Here is a 14,809-nt window from a genome sequence, read left to right on the forward strand (position 1 = left end):
TTTACAAACATTCAACTTCTTCACAACAAAGGTTTACATTCACAAAATAAAGAAGTACTAAAAAACATATTGGCTAAGCTGCATTTATGTTAATTTTCTCAAGTGTGTGAAAGTCAGGACAGTGTCACGATTGATGTCATCATCAAATGGCTATTGACCAATGATATCAGAAAGTAGTTTACAGTCTATTTACACAAAAGTATGTTGACCGAGTCCCTTCCATTTAATTCCAAATCATCCGCTATATTGTTCTATGTAGAGATCAACTGGAAATATGAAATACAGACCATTTTGCAGCGTAAATGGAGTGGAGAAGGAGACCTTGAAAGGCAGTGACCAGATAAAAAGGAAGCCTCGTAAAACTGGGACTGAGTCTACAGAGCCTGTTTAAACTCTCCAAAGGAAATACTGCATGGCGTTGGGTCAAGCCTTATGTTGGCTCTGCCAGTGCTAACAATGCTAACCTTAGCTCGGCCACAAAACACTGACATGTTTTTATTGAGCAGGCCATGAACCAGACTTCATGCTGGTTCTCCTCAATCATGAATCCCCATACACTCATTGTCAATGAACAGGCAGTGGTGGGCAGTGGTGTCTAGAATTCCTTGTTACCGAGTAAGTTAAATCAATGTTGCCCAGGTCTTTTGGCATCTATAATTGTTCATTGTTGTGAACTGGTGGCTTATGTGTTTATATGTATTCCTACAGAAAATAATTCTGATGTAGCAATATATGCGAGTTTTTTGTTTATGGAGAGTGTGTATCATTGTATCCCTATAACAATGGAAAGCTGGTGTCATTGACAAATTTAACAAAGATACAGTTGAGTCATTATTGCAACAACAATAATAATAATAATAATAATAATAATAATAATAATAATAATCATCATCATCATCATCATAATCATAATCCAGAACTCTAGAAAAACAAAAGAAAGAGAAGTCTCATGCCATGTAAAATGAGTCCTTTGCCCACTGCTCCAATGAAAGCACAACTAATTCAGCTGCCCACTTCTAATTGGTCAACATGCCAGTCCATCACTGCTCAGTATGGTCTCCACACCGCCTCAGCAGACATGCTGGTTGGAGAGCTGCTGTGACTTCCCTCTGCTTCCACGACGACATCACTCTGACTGGGCAGTGAGGGGTGGAGGAGGGCAGAGCCTGTGGAGGCATTTGTGCAGGGTGGCAGGATCCGTGGTGGTGAGCGCTCACCACCACCTCCCCCTGGCATCATAGAAAACTGGTATGACCCAGCAGCAGTGCTGTAGTAGAGGTGATACGGTGAGGAGCTCGCCTGGAAGGGTCCACCTTGGCCCTGGGAGGAACCGGCAGGGTAGGGAGGTGGTAAGTAAGTGTGGTAGCGGCCTGCCTGCGCAGTCATGGCAGACATGCCAATGCCTATAGCATTGGTGACAGGGGTGGGCGTGTACGTGAAGGCCCCAGTGGGGTATGGGACGCGGGGGTCAGAGAATCGGCTATCTGGGAGTGAGGGGAGCGAGGAGAAGGGCCGCTCCAGACTCACACGTGGGTCCGCGAACGCTGTCAGGTCTGGACCTGTGGGGATGAAAGTTTTGGGAGGAGTGTTCTTACAGCAGGTAAATGGCATAGAAACAGCCAGAAAGATATGGCATGTATCCAATCCCTCCAGCCAAAGAAAATAATTCCAGATATAGCCCTTTAAAAACATACTAGTTTCCATTGGTCCAAGACTTTTATTACCCAACTATATTGTACTATATCTTTGGCTCAATGCTCAGACCAGAAGACCATTACACTTCTGAGAACTAGATTTTCTCATCATAGACTGCAATAAACATTAAATGACTACCATACAAGTCATTTTATCACAAACAACCTACATACATCTGATCACTGCATGAGAACCTGAACAATGAAAACAACTGTAATAATATCTCCTCATTCATTTACTGATGGAATGCAGAAGACAGATGAAGGTTGGATATAATGTGCTGGTGTGCAGGAGAGCAGGAGATCTTACAGTGGATGGGATTGCGGCCGGGGGAGATGGGCGTCGTAGAGTGGACTGCTGGCGCTGAAATAGGGCCCAGGTAAGGGTAGGACTGCTCATAAGACCAGGACGGAGACGTCTGCATTTGCCTGGAGTCTGGAATAAAAAGGGAGAAGGTAGAAAGGTCAGTGCTGAGACCACCACTGTTTCGCTTTGGATGTTAGATACATCCTTAGAAACATGTCATACAATCATAAGAAAAGGTACGACCCTACAGCAGACTGGGAGTCCATTTTTATTATTTGTCTTATATAAATTATTTATTATTTCTGTTATTTTATTTGTTTTATATCAGTTGATCAGCTGACAAAAACTAAAAACCAACTAAAGACTTCCAAGGTTGTCTTTTGTTGCCATCGCTCCGAACCCAGATCTCATGAAGGCCCTTGACGACTTAAATACTTTCAAGAAGAAAGATTTTTATATTTCGTAAGACCTTTAATTAAGTCGCTCTGCCTCGACTGTACTTCTAGCATGCTTATTTTAACTGTGGACTTAAAATTTTCTAAATAAATTAAACAAGTGAACAAAAAAACACCCCTCATACCATTACATGTCTTTAGTCATTCCCCTTATCCTTAAATTGGTGACCTTAAAACACGCAGTTCCCCATACTATTATGCAGACATTCAAAACAGTCGAACATATAAATATCCGTGCAGTGGTCTGTGCAGAGAAATGTCCCCTGCCATGCTTACTGAGCGTGTAAATCAGTGGTGTATCAGGTTTGGGGCTTTGCTCTATCAAGCTGGAGCCGAGTATCATAATGTTAGGAGCTAAAGTCTCAGTACCTCACAGTTGATACTGTGGAGTCTGAGAGATAGAAAGGGGACGAAACAACAGTTCCAAACAACATTGTTCTCCACAGAGTCTGACATGGCTGTAGTTTGATACTACAGTAAGACCTACAGCGTCTCTTCAGAGCGAGAGGAACCACAACAGAGGCAAAGATGTTGAGAGGAGGAGCCAAAAGTAAGGCCTTCCCTCAGCATGTTGGCCAGAGTCCTGTCTCTCCCTCTCTCCATAGTTTTCCCTCTCTCTCTGTGTTTTCTCTCTCCCTCTCTGTCTCCCTCCCTCCTTCCCGCTCCCCACGGTCTAATAAACACTTGCCGATAGCCTGCAGACTACCAGACAGAAGGGGAGGGTGAGGCATTGGGGAGGAAGCAAATTGCGCAGAGCGGGCAGAGAGAGTGTGGGGGTCCGTTTCAAGTGGAGCCAGAGTGCGGCCCGCTGCCAAGGGCCCCCCAGCTCCTTCCAGAAGCCCCCCTCTTCTCTGCTTCCCCCTCCCCAGGCCTGGTGCTTCTGATCTGGGGCAGGAGTCACACATGGCTGGGTGGGTGGCTGGAGGCAGATTTGGGCATCCGGTGCAAGCCTCATTCATGTTTTTTTTTTTGTTTTTTTTTTTCACAGGATTCCCACACACACAGACCTACACACACACAGACCTAGACACACACACACACACACACACACACACACACACACACACATATACACAAGCACGCATGTGCCGAAGTATAGAGGGAACGGTGGAGGAGGGAACACGAAGAAGAGTGGGATGAAAAGACACACAGGCACTCTCACACTAAGAGTGGGGAGAGAGAGGGGAATGGAACACACACACACAAGTTTTTGGGGCGAGCACACACACTCGAAGAGTCACTTCTGCACACTAATGTGGAAAAAGTGCTCAAATCATCCAGTTTGGTCTTGGGGAAGCGTTCGTTTTCGGCTGCTTGCAAGTGGGTTGAAAGTTCTTTTAATAAAAATAAGTTACTGCTGTGCTCTTGGGTTCAATTGCACCAAGTGATCTAGAGTTTAAACTTACAAAGTTCATATTTTTTACTATTTTTCCAGAAAATTATTTTTGAAAGTTGAAAGAAAAATACTGATACCTGTGTTCATTGTGTTTGAATTCTCAGGTAAACCAAACAAATAAGTTTGGCAATTTTCACCAACCAACTCACACTGGCAAATTTCACTCTGTACTTCCTAAAATTCTAGTCATGTAGACTGTTAAACAATTTGTGTCATCACCGTTAAACCATTTCCGAACAACAAACAAACAAACACACACAAATACACAGACAGACAGAGAGAGAGAGACAGAGAGTAAGACAGACCCACAGGCAAATCATACAAATGATCTGCATATAAAACTCTCCAAAGTCAAACTTCCTCTTTAATGAGCAAAAACCATGAGCGCACACGAAATGGGGACACAACAAAAAGTTGCTTACAAATGCCACCAAGATGAACACTGTATCTAAACTCTGTATCACACACACACACACACACACACACACACACACACACACACACACACACACACACACACACACACACACACACACACACACACACGGCATCTCAAGGCCCCAGCTGCTCCTCATTTTCCATAATATAAAAAAGAAAAATACAGAGAGAAAGAGAGAGAGAGAAAAAAAATGAGGGGGAAGAGAACAGAGAAAAAGCTCTTGAATGACTTAATAACGGTTTCCGCTGGCTCCACTCCCACTGCTATTTCTGGCTGCAGGATCAGAGGGGCGAGAGCAATGCGCGGCAGGAAACAGACCGTTCCGCTGCCCTACACACGGCCTGTCCTGGCCTGGCCTGGGCCACCAACCATCAGCCACCAGCCACCAGCCATTGGCCAGTTCTCACTACACTCCACACTGCTCTGCTCGCACCAAATCTCTACCTTCTCTCTCAGGCTTTTGTCCTCTCAAGCCTTAGTCTTTTAACCGCATCTGTATATTTATATATACACATAGAGACACACCAGCCTTCTTTTATGTTTTGCTTGAAGTTATGCTTGAACATATTATGAACTTCACTTTGCTTTACAAGCTAAATACCTCTAGGTATGATGTCTCCATGTGTTTGTTTGTTTACCTTCACTACACATTAACCAAATGCCCAGCCTCAGTGACTGGAAACTGTTAAGTGTGAAGTATTGAATTATTCCCACAATCAATGTTTTTAGAATTTTGAATCGGGGACTTTCACACATGGCTGTTTCCTGTCAGCTGACTCTCACTTCTCTCTTCTACCCTGGCCTGCTTCCTCCAAGAAATACACATGCAATACCTCTGTGTCTTTTTCTGTCACCTTTCTCCATCATTCAGACACTCATATGTACACACCCACGCACCCCTCCTATTTACACTCTTTCACAGAGGAAGAGAAAGCAACGGTCTATCTCTCTGAGAGACACAGGCCCTGTCGCTAAAACACCCGATTAGGAAATGCACAAAACGATGAACAGAAAAAGCAGAAGTGATATTATCATGCTAACATAATGCTTAGCTCTGTCACTCTCACAAAATTCCCAGAAAAGAGGCCTCATTTCAGGGCATACAACAGTGTAGAAAAAAATACCATAGCTATTAGAGTTACAATCACACCCAGCTAGTGCTAGGTGATGATTCTCTTCCCACAAATGCGCTACGCTGTGCAGCTACTTTGAAATCATTTAATCGAATACCTTTGATTTAAAACAATGTGTTTCGCAGCATTAAGGTGAAGGAATCTCTCCACGCCACTCGTGTGTGTGTGCGTGTTTGTGTGTGCGTGTGTGTGTGTGTTGGTGTGTATGATATCATGCCTGGGTGTTGTCATCCCAGCTCCACTCAAACACAGTCCTGTTCCTCTTATTGTTATGTCTATGCTGAACGACATGTGCAGAAGAATGCGTCCCTATACACAACCAACCCCCTTGGCAAGAACACATTAGACACCAAACACACCAGGCCACTCACACCAAAACAGGCACTGAAGAACAACTGCAAATGCACTTCGAGAACAAAAGTGCCCCATTTAACCTTTATCTATATCCATATTCCCTTCTATGTTTACCCAGTAACCTTGTTTGTATTTTTTAATGCTGTTTAGTTATAACCTTGCAAAAATCCTATATCATGCTCAAAAACCAATTAAATAATTATTTTTATAACATAATTTATGGCACTTCAAGGACAGCTCATTAAGAGTAAACTGAGATCAGCCAGTGGCTATGAATGACTAAGACCCTAGTGGTAAAATAGAATAGAATAGAACACTTGGCTCACTCACTCTTCATTGAACACATTTCTGTATTTTTCCAATTAGAGAACTGACCAGGTAGCTGGCTGTGGGCGGGGCTGCTGAAAGGGGGCGTGTTCAGTGTAGGACGGGGATTGGGCGCAGCGACCTGGTGGGGGCTGCACCTCATGGCACTCCGCCTCAACTGCTCTGAGAACGCCAGCGCTCCGGGTTTTACGGTTTCCTCCAGCTTTTGTCTGTGGCCTGCACACACACACACACACACACACACACACACACACAGAGACACACACACACACACACACACACACACACACACACACACACACACACACACACATATATATATATAGACATACGTATGGTTTTTATGCATACTGTAATATATATATATACATATATATATATATATATATATATATATATATATACATACATCTATATCTATATCTATATCTATATATATCTATATGTGTGTGTATACGTATGTTCTTTATGCATACTGTAATATATATATATATATATATATATATATATATATATATATATATATATATATATATATATAGACATACGTATGTTTTTTATGCATACTGTATAAAAAGAGGGAGATGTATGAACTCAGATTCATCAGTGGCATAATAACACACACATGCACACACACACACACATGCGCAGACACACACACAAGCTGACAATTTAGCCCACCCACATTACTAGCTAATCATCCTTAGGATCAACATTGCGTTGCCCCATGCTACAACACACCCGCCCACACACACACCCACCCACACCCCCCTCCCTATCTCCCCTCTCTCCATATCCCCCCTCCCTCTTTCTCCCTCCCTCTCTCTTGTTCTTCCAGCTCATTTTCCTATTCCCTTTCATACATCAATAATGGCTCCCAGATCCTGTCATCTGCTGTACATTTCAGTGTGGAGCCCCATTATGGAGTGGCACTAATGTCTCCGAGCAGCATGTTTTAGTTAAGACAAGAGGAAGCCAGACCCTGATCCAGCGCAGGGCAGAGAGATGAAGGGAGGAGAGACAGAGGGATGCAGGGATGGAAACATTTGACTAGATGGTGGGGTGGGGTGGGGTGGGATGTCGAACACTTAAGCCTGAATCATCTGGGCATAAGCAGTATGGGATAAAATGAATGGGATTCAAAGTGAGAGAAGAAATAAGAATCAGTGTAAATGTACAGCAGTAAATCTGCCCATCGAGGGGCACAGAGAGGTTTCCTAATTGACCTCAGCTGAGGGTGTGGGTTATATTTTGTCCATGAGAAGTCACACGCGGCAGCGGGAGATCTGAGAGGCGGCCCACATTTCTGTTTAGCGTCTGGGCGCACAGGCTTACGCGCGCCGATGCTGACGCACGTGCTTGTGGCGCACGTATGCCCACTCACAGTCGGGAGCATCTGAGCATCTCTCCTGGTGACCCCCCGCTCTGACGTCCAGGCAACAGGAGGGCACGAAAGTGCTTGCAGGCGATGAGAGGAAGAAAAGAGCAAAAACAATGCAAGGAGCAACAAGGGAAAAAAAATACAAGTCTCTCAGCTGTGCGAAAGCGTCAGTCACACTCGGCCCCTCGCACACACACACAGACACACAGTGTGTGCGGACTCCGAGGGAGGAAGTCCTCCTGAAACAAGAGCCTGGGTCTGAGGACTTTGAAGCTGAAGCCAGTGGACAGAGCCAGCCAGACCCTGCATATACGGGGAGGCGCCGCACGACAGAATCCCGACCGGAATAACGTGGGGGGGGGGGGGGGGGGGAGTAGCCCTACCACTGCCGTGAGCACAAGGGTGGAGTGTGATATGCTCTCATATAAAGCTGTTCTATAAAAAACTCAGGTCTTATATCCCCTCACACACAAACCCACACAAGCGCGCACACACACACATGCACCCCGTACTCACACACACACACAGACACATTCACACACATACACATCCCAAGATGATAAACGCCGTATAGCTGTGACAGGCACGATGATTCGTGCCAAGACAAGTTTAATGTGTCCAATGAGAACTGTTCCAGGAGACCTGCTGGATTTCTCTTTAGTGATATTTTACCACATTTAAATAAAGACACCGGGTGCTACGGAAGAACTACCTCCTATAAATATACAGCCAAAATCCTAAAGCAGCAATAACACACTGCAATGATCAACTGACTCTTAGGGAATAAACACTGACATTCAGTAACTATTTGCCGCATGATTATAAGCAAACTAGAGAAGCATTATTTGTGTAGCTTCTCCTCATATTCTTCACAAAACTTCACAGCTATTGGAACACCTAAGCTGCAGAGAGCTGCACCAGAGAAGGATTCAGACATCAACACACTACTGCTATTAACATTCCTCCAACCACCACGTTAACATCAACAGTGTATAAACCTCACTGTAAAACACACATGCCCACACACGTGCGAGGGCTCGCGTATGCGCACGCATGCACACATGCATGCACACCCACACAAACACACACACACATACACACAGACACCAGCAGGACTGACAGCCAATTACTTCTCCTTATTTTAATTGCACTGTCAATTACAGTAATACAGTGGTGAGCATGAAATGAACACTGATACGTGTGATTGGTGAAACAGCGGTGACGTGCGCATGGCACTCTCATGGCACGGAGCCCTCATGCGTTTGAAGGTCATGGAGTGCGGGCAGAACTTACGGCGTGGTTCCCTGGGCCCGTCGACGGTGATCTTGATGGCTCTTTGATAGGTAGCCACCTGAGGTGGGTTTGTGAAGACCGTGATGGTGAGAGTGAAACTCTTCCCTGAGGGAGAGAGACAGGAAGAGAGAGACAGACAGTCAGAGATAGAGAGAGACAGAAAGGGGAGGGGAGAAACAGACAGAATGAGAATTAAAGCTTTTTTTTTATTAAAACTTGATCTGTGTGTCTGAGAGGAACCTGTTCTGGAAAAAGTCTCCAACCCCATCCGTTATTATTCTTTCTAATCTACACGTTCGTCTGAGAAGAATTTATCACCTTCAATGTCACCTTAAACATGTACACATTCACACACACACACACACACACACACACACACACACACACACACATAGGCATATGCTACAACACATGTCCTGAGATATACAGAGGACAGCATGGCTCATGAATCATAGAGAGAAGAGAGAGAGAGAGAGAGAGAGAGAGAGAGAGAGAGAGAGAGAGAGAGAGAGAGAGAGAGAGAGAGAAGCCTATAAGAAGCCAGACTTTACTCCTCATAAACACATACACAGACAGATTGAAATGCAATATGCACTCGTGTTAATCCCCACACACACATATACACACACACACCAGTCAGATAGTACTCAAACACAGAAGCATATGCACATATATATTCTGATGGGTATCTCTTTGAGAATTGAGAGAAAGAAAGAAAGAGAGAGAGAAAGAAAAAACAAGCGAAGATTCTAGGTGTGGGCAACAAGTGGTTGCAGTGCACAGCTCCACCCATTCTTGCTTGTCACTCATCGCCATAGCAATGAGGTAGACCCCAGGGAAGTGGCAGCCTTAGTGCTGATGGCAGGCTACAGTTACACACGAGTAAGACCATGGCTAGCACGCACACACACACACACACCAGTTGTGCATGCGTATATGCGTGCATTATTACTCACTCCAGATGACTAAAACTGGGAAGAACTCCAAACTGTTCCCAAAAATCTGAGAAACTGCAAACATGACATACATACACAGTCACCCCCCCACCCCCCACCCCACACACACAGAGAGCTGAAGTCTAAGCACACACACTCATGCAAAGCCAGGTGCTATTCTCAGCACTGTTTCTGTGACAACACTCATTTCAGAAATGACCTCACCTAAACACTGATACAAACACACACACATTTTTATAACATGCAAAATATAAATATACACTAAACAAACACCATTTAACACATTTTACAGTGACAAAAATAATCACAAAATTGTTAACACAAATATTTCTGTTCCTGTCATATATAGCAACCCTTTAAGACACAGTCACCCACCCACACCCACACACCCAAACACACAGCCCCACACATGCCCATACATTGTCGCTCAGTAGTTTAAGTGTCTGGGAGAGAGACATTCTGTCTGGAAGGAGCAGACGTTCACTATCCAAACTGCCAGGAAGTGCATGGCGCTCCTCTGGGGAACATCCCCATATACACATTGTCTGTGTGCATTTGTTTGCGTGAGTGCGTGCATGTATGTGTGCGTATGTGTACACATGTGTGTGTGGACCATTGCCTCAGGACTTCTGGTGACTCACCAGATCATCCACACACAGACTCTGAGAAAACAAGTGACAATAGAAAATAGTGGGAGAGACATGAAGAAAGACAGATGCTGTCTGTTCCGCCTTATCAAACACCATCAGTGGCCCATCGGGGCAGTGTGTGTTTGTCTGTTTGTGTCTGTGTGCAGTGTGTGCATCTAGTTTACATTTCTGTCTTATTTAAACCACTCTTCTGCTTTTTCCCTACCCACACTCCTTTCCGGCACTAAGTTTAATCACTTCCATCACTGTAGAGAGCAGCAGCTATCTGGTCGCATAGAAAAAGAGGGCTGACATTCCCACACACACAACCACAACACACAGCCTCAATCACAGTCCCATACACACACACACACACACACACACACGCACAAACACGCACGCACACACACTTCAACAGCACCATTCTGACGGGCAGATACCTGCACTGATGCATGTAGACTCATATTCCAGCACCTGCATTTACCCGCTTACACACTAACACTCACATGCAGATGTATACAAACTTATCAGGACAAAAGGCTGCGTTAAACTGTGTGTTGGTGTGGCAGGCTCTGGCATGTGTGTGCTCCAGCAGCTGCAGGTTAGTCAGATTGGTACTATCAGCTAAATCATATCAGAACTTTGAATAGACCCCTGTGGGACCCTGCTTCCCAGAAGAGCTGTGTGTGTGTGTGTGTGTGTGTGTGTGTGTGTGTGTGTGTGTGTGTGTGTGTGTGTGTGTGTGTGTGTGTGTGTGTTTACATGAATGTGTAAAAACAGCACTTTGTTGACTAATCTTTCTATCATTGTGAAAAATGATATTCTCTCCCTCATCCCTTGTGTCTCTCGTAGATACACACACACACACAAACACACACACGCACACACACACATACACACACACACACACACACACACACACACACTTGAGTGTCATATGACAGAAAAATTACCTAGATACTTTTGTGATTTTGGAAAAAAGATAGAGGCCCACCAAATATATCGGTCTATACTTCTCTTATTGCAAAAATAGCCATATTGATCATACACCATAAAAATTTCATAAACAGCAAGCTAAGCTCGGTACAGTAGCAGAGGTTGTACAGTTATTTTGAGATACACAATGATGCACCTCTAAAATGATCCAACAATCAGCCACGCTCTTTATGTACCTTTGGAACCCCATACTTATTATTGCAATAACAAGGTATTATCACATAATGGTGTCATAACAAATTCACATCTTAATCCTTAAAAAACACCAAAAGGACACACAAAGCTGGTTAAGTGATGCATGTTGATGTAATTACAGTGGTAATTCCTACTTAGAAGTCTTAGGTTCACTTAACTCTCAGACAGCACTACATTGTAAGGCAGCTGTTTGTGTCCATTACAATCTATACTGTGAGACAGTCAGACATGACTCTCTTATTTCACACTGCTGTGTAACAGCAGTGAAACACAGTGGTACAAAAGACCCTTGTTTGACTGGAGTCATAGCCGACTGACTGAAGCCTCTCCACTAACATAAATACTGGCTGGTGTTTTAAATAGATGAGGGCCTTAGTATTTGACTGCGTCTTCTTTTGCCTGAGTCATGTCTAGCCATCCATCAATGGAGATTCTGGTGGTAGATTGTATGTGATTACAGTGGCAAGAGGACTGCCACCTGACCTCAAACACGATCAAGCATGTTCATACGCAGGCTGCTATGTGTGCACACTGGTACGTAAGCATGTTGAGAGGCACATACACGCACCATGTGACTTTTGACCATGAACTCCTCATTTATTCTGGTGTAGGCCAGACTCTATTGTCTTGACTGTTTTTCCTGGATGGGTGTGTGTAGACTTCACATAAAAGAAAGAAACAGAAAGAGACACAGAAAGGAAAAGAGAGAGAGAGAGAGAGAGAGAGAGAGAGAGAGAGAGAGAGAGAAAGAGAGAGAGCAAGAGAAAGAAATACAGAACGAAAGAGTGTGTGCACAAGAGGCTACCAGGTAAAATCTGTTGCCGACTAAAGGAATAAGTCTTAATGATAAACAGCCGTGCCACCACACTGCCAACCCAGCGATGCAGAGCAGAGTCTGGCACTGCTGGTCACAGAGGGACAGGAAGCAGAGACGGCACGCAAGACACAACGCGGGCCCAGACCAGGTCGGACTGCACCAGTCGGTGCTCACCTCTACCGCTGCGACCCACAAAGCGCAGGTCGTTGAATCGGGCCACCTGGTTCTTGATGGCTGCTGTGGCATTGCGGAGCTCAGCTGAATAATTCTCATCATTTCCCGCCATCACCGTCACAAGCGTGCCATCAGGGATGTCACCAAGGGCAACCACCTAATTAAAGTGTGGTGCATGTCAGGTTATAATAACAATTATTCTATTAAAAAAAAAAAAGTCATTAAACAACAACAACAATGTTAATTTTCTTTTTCTTCTTAAACTTATTATTTAAATTATCTCCAGTCCTTATTACATTTAAATTAAACTACACAACAAAAACTTTTATCCAGGATTTTATTTTTCTATTATTATTGTTATTATTGTCGTATATCACACCACAAAATTAAAATTAACTGTTCCAGTGTCGAACTGTGGCAATGCGCATCGAGCAGTTGGGATTCCATGAATACTTCCATACCCAAAAGCAAATAAGCATTCAGAAAGGGTTATTTTCATATTAACCGTAATCTTGAAGAAATAACGCAGGCATTTAGGGTGAATACATAGGTGCCGCCTCTGTTTTAGCCCACACAAGTAGGTTCCGCGGCAAAAAAATAAAAAAAATAATAAAATAAAATAAAAATGTGGACGACATACCAAATCCAAATCCCGTTCACTTATTTGGATTTGGTATATCGTCCACATTTTTTGACGACAGTTGGAAATTGCGGAAGTTTGATGAAGTATGATGAAAGAATGTCAAGCCACTCTTAACCACAACACAGCTAAATAAATAATAAGGGGAAACAATTACTAAGGGATTTCCCCCAAATCATTAGGTTATTTATGGTTTTTACAAGATCTGCCAAAAGAGATCGGTTGATGAAATATTCAACAATTTTTTTTTGTTGATTGGTTGTATAAATGTGGGGCACACAATACAAGGGGCAGATGAATTTAAACTTTGGAATTTTTTGATGAATTTTTGAAGAGACGACTATGCGTGGTAATCCCTTGCCCCAAAAACCCCATGAGTTTGTTTGAAATCTCCAATATATCTGTACACAGGCTATGCGATGAATGCATTCTCATTACTAACTAATCACAATTAATACCATCGATTTGAGAATTTGTTCTCCATTAACAAACACGAATGCACACGCGAGCAGGTTTTAAATAAATAAGTAAATAAATAAGTAAATCAATTAATGAATAAGGCATTCTATCAATTAAGTGTCTATTCAAAGAAAACTGTCTTTTGTCTCAATTACCTTGAAGGCGATGGGTAGAGTCTTGTTGCACCTCCAGTGCGTTGGCAGCACGGAGCAGAGGAAATTTGGGCTGTCCGTGCGCACCAGCTCTCCTGGGTGGTCTGACAGCACTTCCACCATATTCCGGTCCGCCATACGCAGCTTGCCCACAAGGGAAGCGCCGCTGCCCTCCTGAGCCCCTAGGGGCAAGCCCTCACTCATCTTCCCCGAGCCCAGACTAGAGGAGGGAGGTGTGAAGCGTCGCCCTGGGGCAGGGTCTGAAACGCACCGGATCACAGATACGTTACAAATTGATTCAGAGTAGGATGTCCGGATGTTGTTGTAAAGCAAAGAACAAATGTGTTTGTTTTCTTAATAGGATATCTTCAAAAGTTAAGAATTATGATTAAACTAGAGTAAACGAAAATGTTGGCTTCAACGTGCCGCCCCCCCCTTCCCAAAAAAAAAAAAAAAAACCCTCCGCGTGCGAGTTCTTGAGTTCTTGCGGCGTTACCCCGGCTGACATCCTCACCAGAGCCCGCGCCAGAAGCGCCTTGGAGGCACATGAAACCATTAAAACCGCGGCGCTCTGTCTGACAGTGAGAACGGCCCGCTGTCATTCAGCCAACCACAATCGATGCCACATGAGTGCGGTTAGGAGAGTTAGCGTAGCTCCGTTCAACTGACTACTGCGACACAAAAGTGCTGCGCTTTCTCCAAACACACCACCTAACCGCCCAGTATAAACATTCAGCCAACACGCCGCCACTGGATCAGTCTAAAACCGGAGTTGGTGGCAAAGGAGTGGGGGGGAGGGAGGGGGTTGAAAACGAGTGCAAGAGGGAGCCAGCGAGAGAGAGGGGGGGTGTTCACCGGTGATTTTGAAACCGTTACTTTTGCTCGAACCACAGAAAGCACAGACACATAAGCAAGCGACTAATTAAGGTCGCTTCGATCAATTAAGAAACGTAACCTACACGTGACAAAAGTATTTTTAAACGAAAGGTGTTTAACAAAATGCAGTCAAATA

The 14,809-nt window shown here is 44.1% G+C and overlaps 1 protein-coding gene across 7 annotated transcripts in view; it reads right to left on the reverse strand.

Moving 5' to 3' along the window:
• Positions 1–14,809, reverse strand: part of runx1 (RUNX family transcription factor 1) — a 36,814-nt gene continuing 22,005 nt past the window's right edge. For 5 of the 7 annotated variants that reach the window (XM_027018510.3, XM_027018506.3, XM_081701150.1 and 2 more), the window contains 6 exons: positions 13,801–14,057; positions 12,547–12,703; positions 8,780–8,884; positions 6,154–6,321; positions 2,005–2,130; positions 1–1,559 (listed from right to left, as the gene is read on the reverse strand). In XM_027018510.3, coding sequence (XP_026874311.1) covers positions 1,048–1,559; positions 2,005–2,130; positions 6,154–6,321; positions 8,780–8,884; positions 12,547–12,703; positions 13,801–14,057 — 1,325 coding nt within the window. In that variant the 3' untranslated portion in view covers positions 1–1,047. Of the gene's footprint in view, positions 1,560–2,004; positions 2,131–6,153; positions 6,322–8,779; positions 8,885–12,546; positions 12,704–13,800; positions 14,058–14,311; positions 14,558–14,809 lie in introns of those variants that run through there. The other 2 variants (XM_027018507.3, XM_081701152.1) reach the window with 2 other exon arrangements.

The sequence above is a fragment of the Electrophorus electricus genome, chromosome 18 (genome assembly GCF_041902795.1).
Source record: "Electrophorus electricus isolate QZ-2024a chromosome 18, ASM4190279v1, whole genome shotgun sequence".
In the NCBI taxonomy this organism is placed as follows: Eukaryota; Metazoa; Chordata; class Actinopteri; order Gymnotiformes; family Gymnotidae; genus Electrophorus; species Electrophorus electricus.